The sequence below is a fragment of the Myodes glareolus genome, chromosome 5 (genome assembly GCF_982192425.1).
Source record: "Myodes glareolus chromosome 5, mMyoGla1.1, whole genome shotgun sequence".
Taxonomy (NCBI): domain Eukaryota; kingdom Metazoa; phylum Chordata; class Mammalia; order Rodentia; family Cricetidae; genus Myodes; species Myodes glareolus.
In genome coordinates, this window is record NC_142030.1 from 48,548,006 (window position 1) to 48,557,880 (window position 9,875).

At 42.2% G+C, this 9,875-nt stretch overlaps 1 protein-coding gene across 1 annotated transcript; it reads left to right on the forward strand.

Annotated features, from left to right (window-relative positions):
- The first annotated feature begins 862 nt into the window (after positions 1-862).
- Positions 863-1,846, forward strand: LOC148122075 (olfactory receptor 2T2-like). The gene has a single exon (XM_087906641.1). The coding sequence runs from the start codon at positions 878-880 to the stop codon at positions 1,844-1,846; it is 969 nt and encodes a 322-aa protein (XP_087762767.1). The 5' UTR covers positions 863-877.
- Positions 1,847-9,875: the final 8,029 nt, after the last annotated feature.

Genomic DNA, 9,875 nt, shown 5'->3' on the forward strand with positions numbered 1-9,875 from the left:
TTATCACAGATCACTGCTGCCTTCACTGCATCCTTGAGAAAAGCCAAGAAACCCAAAGTGCTGCATGCTAATTACAGATTCCAGGGACCGTGATCTGAGAATTCTATCCCCAAGCTGTCTTGCAAGAGCAAACAGAAAGGGATCCTTAAAGTATTTACACCTCACACAAAAACCTTCTCCAGGGTGCACAGTTGTGTGATAGGGCGGGACAAAGCTGACCCTCGCAGGAAGTTGTCTTCGATGGTTTGTTATTCCGATGTCCCAAATTTATTCATCAATGTGTAGTAAACCCAATAGCAAAAAAAGAAACAATTTTTACTCAAACACTTAGTCATATATTCATATCACAAGAATTTCTTTAGTCACAAAAACGTCTGTACAAAACATTAACATGTAATTTTGCTATCAGGAGAGAAAAACTGAATTAATGACATTAATTTAATGAAGTAATGAAGTACACTAGATGCAAGATAATAGAATGAATATCGGATAGTTGCCAAAGTCATAGAAAATTCAGTGTGAAGTGATAAGACTCAAGAATTATGTAGAACATGGTTCAAAATATAAGGAAAATCTAAAAGAAGTACCATTGTTGATGCTTGCATTTACTTCTTTCATCCAGCTTAGTTCAGACTCACGATAATCCATGAATGGATGAACTTGAGTTTAAACTTTGACTTGTGTTATGTGTTACTGCAAATGTTCAAGCCAGAAGTCAAGAGGGTTATGAGGTGAACATTCTTTCCTATAGCCTATATTGCTTTGGACATGGCTAATACCAAGTGCTTCACTAAAAAAAACCCCACAAAGACAGATAATGAGTTGACTCTCCAACATTTTTCCTCTACAGCCCACGGAGCTGCCATGCACTGTGGAAATGGAGTCTATTTATCAGAACTCCACTGACTTCATCCTGCTGGGTCTCATCACACACCCCACATTTCCTGGGCTGATCTTCGCTGTGGTCTTCTCCATCTTTGTGGTGGCTGTGACAGCCAACTTGGTCATGATTATGCTCATCCGTGTGGACTCACGTCTTCACACACCCATGTACTTTTTGCTCAGCCAGTTGTCCATCATGGATACAGTTTACATCTGTATCACTGTCCCCAAGATGCTCCAAGATCTCCTGTCCAAAGACAAGACCATTTCCTTTCTGGGATGTGCACTACAAATATTTCTGTACCTGACCCTGATTGGGGGGGAGTTTTTCTTGCTGGGCCTCATGGCTTATGATAGGTTTGTGGCTGTGTGTAACCCTCTGCGGTACCCCATAATCATGAGTCCGAGGGTGTGTTTGCTTATGGTGCTGGGTTCTTGGGCCGGTGGGTCTTTGGATGGATTCATGCTGACACCTGTCACGATGAGCTTTCCCTACTGTGGATCTCGTGAGATCAACCACTTTTTCTGTGAGATCCCAGCAGTGCTGAAGCTATCCTGCACAGACACATCGCTGTATGAAACCTTGATGTACGCATGCTGTGTGCTGATGCTTCTCATCCCAATCTCCATCATCTCAGTCTCCTACACGCGCATCCTCATCACCGTCTACCACAAGAGCTCTGCTAAGGGCCTGCGGAAAGCCTTCGCCACCTGTTCCTCCCACATTATAGTGGTCAGCATCTTTTATGGGGCAGCCTTCTATACCAACGTACTGCCCCATTCCTACCACACCCCTGAGAAGGACAAGGTTGTGTCGGCCTTCTACACCATCCTCACTCCCATGCTGAACCCACTCATTTACAGCTTAAGGAACAGAGATGTGACTACAGCTCTAAGAAATGTCCTGCGGAAACATGGCTTCTCCCGCACATTACAAGTGGGGCACGTGCCTGGGAAATGCTAGCTAGGTGGAGCCAACAGTCCTGTGTGGATGCTGGAATCTTACTATAAAATACACTCTCTGTTCCCCTCAGCATCAGTTTAATCATCTAAGACTTACCACCCAGCAGAGCTCTCTGTTGTACTCGCCAGTTAAGAATGAGATATGAAATCAAAGGCAGAGAGACCCAGCATCACTGACCTTCCTGTCTGAATTCAGCAGCAGCAAGTGTCAGCATTTTCAGCCAAACTGCCCTGTGAATCTTCCCAGGCAAGATGAACATCCCTCTGAAGTGCCCTGTACTGGTATCTTTATTTGTAGCATTTGACCATATGTTTTTTGTGTCTGTATTAATTATGAACATTTTGGGGGGTGAAGCCTACAAACTACTCATGCTAATTTACATTCTAAATCTGAATAATCTCTGTTTTCAATGCCCGCCTTTGAATGCAAAAAAGAAAAAAATAATAAAGTACTTTCCAAGTTCTTGAGGACTTAATTTTTAATATGATGTCAAACATTAAATGTTAATTAAACATTTTTAATGATGACAATGTAATTTTATTTTAAAAGCTAGAAAATCAGATGTCTGATTTGAGAATTGCTGCTCAGTAATATGTTTGCCTAAATAAGATCTGTATGATAGCCATACCAGTTAGCATACCAGTGTGGATATGAGGAAGGCCTACTTGAGATACAGGCAATTAATGGCTACTGAGGCAGGGAGAATAAGTATTCTTCTGGGACAAGCTTCCCAATATATTTAACAGTCCGATGTGGTCCTTTCTAAACATGAACACATACAATAAATTAACTCAATAGACATAACACCACGAGAGGATGTTATAAATAGGTGGACATGGGATTATTTAGTGCAGAGATAAGGTTATAGATTATACAATTATATAAATAAAGTATAGTTATATATGACCTTATCAACAAATTTTAAAATTAAAAAGCAAAATAAATCTCACCGATAATCATTTCCTTTTTCCTGCAAGAAACACACATCACTACTAAAGATATCTACCACTGTAACATAAGAAGATGGAAAGGGTATTCCGGGAAAATGAAACTAATAAGCAAGCAGGTGTATCTATCTATTCTAATATTTGATAAGAATAGACTTATAACTAAAAATAGAAAAGACAAAGAAAGTCTCTTCCTCAAGGGGACAACATTTATCATGTTAATGTTATAATCTGAACATACATGAACTAAACACTGGAATCCCTAATTTCATAAAGAGCATGCCATGTAAGACACAGTTTAATTATGAAACAGTGATATGAATGACTTCAGTACCCTATTCTTACCCATAACAGTTCATCTAGACCCAGATATTAAGAGAGAAACATTGGAGTTAAATGATACAATCATCAGATTGCCTAATGCACATCTACAGACCATTCCACTCAAAGACAAAGGAATGAACATTAAAAGACATGAAAAAAAGAAAACTACAAGCCAATATCCCTCATCAACATAGATTCTAAGATTTTTAATAAAATACTTGCAAATCAAACACAAGCATATAGATAATACACTATAACCAGGTTAGTTTTATCCCAGAAATAAAGGCATGGTTCAAAATCACATAATTGGATTTAAAAACAAACGTCATATTATCTATGATGCAGAAAAGGATTTTCATGCTATACAATATGACTTTAAAATAAAAGTCATAGAAAGAATAGGACTAGATTACACCCCAACACAGTAAAGCCTACATACAAGAAAATCCACAGCCAGTATCATCCTAAGTAGAGAGGAATTGGAGGCAATCTCATTAAGATTAGGAATAAGATGGAACTGTTCTCTTTCCCCACTTCTTTTCAGGATAGTGCTTGAAGTACTTGCTAGAGCATAAGAGAAGGAAATTACATGAACTAACCTGGGAGAAGAAGTCAAATTACTCCTGTTTGAAGATTTTATACATGAGACCCCAAACATTCTACTAGAGAATGTCTAGAAATGACTAACACTTTCATCAAAGTGTGAATGAATCAACTTACAAAGATTTTTAAACTTTCCATATACCAATAACAAGCCTGCTGCACAAGAGATCATGGACACTGCCATCAATATTGGCCTCAATAAAATAAAATACCTATGAATAAGCCTAACTAGAAAACGAACAGCTTCTACAGAATATTGGAAACAAACAAACAAGCCCAATTTAAATCTGAAGAAAAATACCAAGGAAGAGAACAGAGGCAATCACATATTCATGTTTGTGGCATTTTACCACTGAGGGCCCTATGAATATCCAAAGGTTGGGTTAACAACTGTGACTATGTTGGTATCTATGAGTTGTGCCCCTATAGGGGCCATGCTGAATTAAGAGGTCTGCACTGCCACCCGGGTCCATGGTGATGTCCAGGTCAAAGCTCCTGCTGAGGGCTATGTTGGGATCTATAGCCCTGCTGCAGCCAGGCTCTATGTCTATGTCAGGGGCTTCTATTGTCATAGAGGGCTGTGCAGAGTCTTATAGTCTGGGCTGACTCTTAAGGCTATGTTTCTATTTGAGAGTCATGTTGCTATATAGGGGGTCAAGGCCATACAGAGCTTGGTGGTCTATGCTGCCACAAGGGACCATAGAGACACCTGGACCTAAATTGTGGCCAAGGGTCATATCTAGGTTCACAGTCCTACTACAGCCAGGGTCTACACTGATATCTTTGGCCCCTGTTACCACTGAAGGCCAAGCGGATGCTCAGGGACTGGGCTGTTACATGGAACATGTTGGTGTTTAAGTGCAATGCCATCACTGGGCCCGTGAAGATCTGGGTGACTTGCTTGGTCAGATAGGGCCATGATAACATTCAGGACTGTGCTGCTGCCAGTGGCCATGTCCAGGTACACGGTCCTGCTGTAGCCTGGGGTCTCTGTTTCCTCCAAAGGCCGTTAAGAATGACCATGTTGATGCCCAGGATCTGGGCTGACACCTGAGGCCATGTTGCTGTTCAAAGGCCATGCAGTCACTGTGCCCATACAGATCTGAGTGACCTGCAAAGCCAACTAGGACCGTAGTAACATCCTGGCCCATGCGGATGACAAGGACCATGTCTGGGTCTGTGGTCCAACTGTAGTCAGGGTCTGTATTGATAACCATGGCCTGTATTGCTACCAAGGGCAACATGGATGACTGGGGTCTGACGACCACGTAAGGCCATGTTAGTATCTAAAGGCCAAGCCGATGCCAGGACCATAGAGATCTGAGTGACCTGTGCTGCTGTCCAGGGCCATGGTGTCATTAGTAGGTCAGCACAAACAGGAGAGCATGGCAGATTTCTGCCGCCATACACAAAGATGTTTCCAGGCTGCACAGTGCTCTGCATGGTAGATTTAGCTGTAACTCAGAAAGAAAGAGTTTATATGCTGCACGCTCATTCTCAGAGTTAAAGTGCTAAGTGCAGCTCCTACCTGGTGGCCCCAGAGCTAGCAGAAATGGTATGTCCACCATTTTGAAATTGGAGAGAGGTGGAGCCAACATCTAGAGAAGCCACAACCAAGCTGCTTAACATTTTAAAAGCTCTTCATGACAGCAAAGAATTAAGGACAATGCAATAGGACAAATTCAGACATAAAAGACCTCTAAATAGGTCATATTATTAAAGTACGTAGGCTTGGGAGAGAGAAGAAAAAGAGTATAGAAAGTCGTAAAATAAAGTTAATGTTTAAAAAAGGGATAAAGTCTTTAAAGAAACAGAGTACAGATAGTCATAGATTTAAAAATAAAGAAAAATAAACCACATAAAAATGGAAAATTCACAGAGTCTGGATTCTATATATTATTGTGTTTTCTTTAAATTTTTCACTGCAAAAGAGCTAAGTACAGAGAGACATTTCATTTTATGGGCTGCTAGGCTAAACCACCATGTATATATGAAAGTATTATGTATATATAAAAGTATTATGACTTCAGAATTTGGGTCTAAGGATATGATGCTTTGGAAAAGAGGTTCTTTTGTTTTCACAGAAGATGAGAACCTATGGATTGCCTCAAGGCAAATATGGTTTGATAGACTACGCTTTTCTGAAAGGTTGCTGTGAACACCCTCAAAAAATTACTTTGTTCAACTGCTGACTGAGATGAACAGGATACACCATAAAAAATCTGAATAACAGTGCCCCCATTCAGCACAAAGCAGTTTAGAGTGAAATAACTATGTCCACATCCCCAAATATTGTTTACAAATGTTCTTTTACATTTAAAGGGGAATATGTTATAGATATGAATAATTTGCATTGGTGTGGATTTTGCTTTGTTGATATAAATTTAAGGTCAATTTTGCTATATGTTTGTATTTCTGATCTTGATTAAGGTACTGTGATTGAGTAGTTCATTTAAAAAAATGTAATGTATAATTAGGAAATATAGGTTGTTAATGGATAATTGTCTATAATCATCAAGTTTGTAGTCGTGTTAGATTTTCTAGATGTGCATAGATATATTTCAGATGTTCATTCTTCATATCTTTCAAAGACTACAGAATATGGCATTTAAAATGTTTTTAATAGCTTAGGGATTTTCATGACAATGAGACATGTCTGCTCCTGGCAGCACCAATCTACTTCAATTTGAATTTTCTTGCTTCATGGAAATGTCTGCTGGATACTATGGGCTTATAGGCTGAAGATGGATGTCCTAACAGTACAGAAAAACTTTGGGTGACTATACAGGCAGCAAGATGTCTCCATTATTTCTAGAGTTTTGGAAGTTGCTTACTTCTTGTTTCTTTAGGTAATATTATATCCTTCTGGAGTTTTTGATGGAGTTGAAGAATGGATAATTAAAGTTATAGTTTTCCTTTGTTATGGTAAAAGATAAAATAGACATAAATATTGTAATTGTAATTCTTGCTTGATAACTGTTTTGTTATATGTAATTTTACTATATTAAAGTGAAAGCCTTTCTTTTTTGTTTAAACAGAAAGGGGGAAATTGTGTAGGAGGTACTTCTGTATTTGTGTTTCTTTCATTGGTTGAATAAAGAAACTTCCTTGGCCTTTTGATAGGACAGAACTTAGCTAGGCAAGGAAGACAAAACAGAATGCTGGAAAGAAGGACAGACAGGCAGACACCATGAATCTCTTGCCTGCAATGGGCATAGGTTAGAATCTTGCCTGTAAGCCACAGTCACGTGGTGATACACAGATTTAATAGAAATGGGTTAATCAAGATGTGAGAGTTAGCCAATAAGAGGCTAGAGCTAATGGGCCAGGCAGTAATTTAATTAATACAGTTTGTGTGTGATTATTTTGGGGGTTAAGCTAGCCAGGCAGCCAGGACGAAAAGCAGGCCCTCTCACTACAAGTTTCAATTTAATTTCTCTAACGCCAGTGTCAAAAGTATGTGATTTCTTCAGCAGTAATGTTTTACCTTCAAGTTCTAAGTGGACAATAAGGACAACAGTAATATTCTATGTCCTTTGGAAATCCCTTGGATTCCCCCAAACAAGTATGTGAAGACAGGCTTCCTATGCCTGCCACTGGAGCTTTGATAAATAGTATAAGGCTCTTTGGGAGAGATTTATCACTCCAAGTGCTCTAAGTTCATTAAATGCACATTTATTATATTCACATATTTATTGATTGATTTTTATTTACTCTTTGTGAAAGTTACTTCCTATGTTCTGATCCCATTCATTTCATTGTCCCTTTATATCTGCCCTCTGCCCTTTCAACCTTCACCCCACAAATAAAATAAAATTTAAAGAAAAACAAAACAAAAACAAATAAATAAACTAACATACAAAAAGGAAAAGGAGCCTCAGCCTAGGAATTGTGGTGTGACACAGTGGTCACACATTTTACCCTTTAGTCCACTTGTCTTTAGTTGTAAGTGTTCATTGCTGTGTCATTGGTCTGTTTCAAGGCCTCTGGCTTCTGCTACACCCTTGATACTGGGCCCTCCCTCACTGGGACTGCTCTTGAATATCCTGTTGTTGCCGTATGTTGTGGAGATTCTGCAGCTTTTTGCCAGCAGGTCTGGCCCCTTCACATGCTCCAGCAGTTCCCAGATGAGGTGAATGTTGGGTGAACTAATTCAAAGCCCTGGTTCTGGGCCTTGGGTTATAGCTGTGCTGATCAGCCTGCCAGGTTTCCCTCATCAAACCACCCGGGTGAGGTCTCTAGCATTGCCCTGGCTACCAACCCCATTACAGCAGGCAACAAAGAGTGAAGACAGTTCTGCTTTCATGCCCTCACATCTGGCTGACCTGCACCCACACTGTCAGGCCAGCTCTACTGTTTGCCCAGGTGAGATTCAGGGCCCACTCTCCCCAGTGCTACAGTTGGTGAGATGCAGGGCCTACTTTCCCCAGTGCTGCAGTCAGTAAGATACAGGGCCTCTCTCACTCTCATGTCCCCAAGACCAGCTCTCCTGTCCGCCCAGGTGACAGGGAGGGCCTCTTCCCTCGCTCATGCCACCACATGGCAGACTGGGTCAGGGTTGGCTCTCTTGCTCTTATGCCCTCAGAGTCAGCTCACCTGCACACCCTGTCAACAGGGTCAGTTCTACTGTGTTGCCCAAGTGAGATGCAAGGTCCTTTCTCCCAAGCGCTACAACCTGTGAGGGACAGGACAAGTCCTCCCATTCGTAGGGCCTCAGTACTAGCTCTTCCACCTACCAGAGGCATCAAGATGGAGGATGAAGGAGGGCATCTCCCTGTCACCACCCCCCTACCATATGGCAGATGAGGAGTGGGACCAGATCTTTCATGCATGTTCATAGGACCAGATCACCTGTGTCCCCATCCACAGGCTCAACTCTTTTGTGTTTCCCAGACGTGGTGCAAGACCCACTCTCCCAAGCACTGCAGCTGATGAGGGGCAGGGGCAGCTCCCCCACTCTCATGACCCCAGGAACAGTTTTCCTCCCTTCCATAGGTGTTAAGGGGCAGAGGGGTGCATCTCTCCCTTGCCCATGCCACCATGTGACAGACAAATAGTGGTCCTACCTCTCCCACTCTTGTCCCTTCTGGGCTGGCTCACCTGCATCCCAGTCAAAGGGATGAACTCTACTGTGCTGCCTTGGCGAGGCAGAGCTGCCCACTTTCCCTAGTGATGCAGATGGTAGGGAGGCAGGTCCAGTTCTCCCTAGTGTTGCAGCCAGTGAGGTGTGGGATGCACTCTGATCAGCCCTAGACTCACTGTCTTTGGTGGTAGTAGAAGTCATAGACATCAACACAGACCGTGGCTGTGACAGGGCCCCAGACCCAGATATGGCCCTGGGCAGCAGCCCAAGTCTAATGACACAATGAGCCTAGATGACAGCACAAGCCACTCAGATCTCTGTGGTCCTGACATCAGCATGGCCTTTGCATACTAATATGGCATTAGGTGGACATCAGACCCTAGTCATCCATGTGACCCTTGGTGGCAACACAGGCCATGGTTGTCAATAGAGACCCTGACTGCAGTTGGACCACAGACCCAGACATGGTCCTTGTCATCAGCCTGGGCAAGGATGTTACTAAGGTCCTAGTTGGCATTACGGGTCACTCAGATCTTCAGGGACCCAGTGACTGTATAGCCCTTGAACAGCAACATGGCCTCAGGTGACAGCCCAGATCTTGGGCATCCAGAAGGAGGGAGTACATGAGCAAGGAAGTCAGGACCACAAGGGGTGCGTCCACCCACTGAGACGGTGGGACTGATCTAATGGGAGCTCACCAAAGCCAGCTGGACTGGGAGTGACGGAGCATGTGATCAAACTGGACACTCTGAATGTGGCTGGCAATGAAGGCCGACTGAGAAGCCAAGGATAATGGCACTGGGTTTTGATTCTACTGCATGGACTGACTTTGTGGGAGCCTTGTTTATTTGGATGCTCACCTTTATAGACCTGGATGGAGGGGGGAGGACCTTGGACTTCCCACAAGGCAGGGAACCCTGACTGCTCTTAGTAGTAGAGAGGGAGGGTGAGGTGGAGAGGAGGAGGGAAAAGGGAGGTAAGGAGGAAGTGGAAATTTTCAACAAATAAATAAATAAATAGATAAATAGATAGATAGATAAATAAATAAATAAATAAGAAAAAACCCACCAGA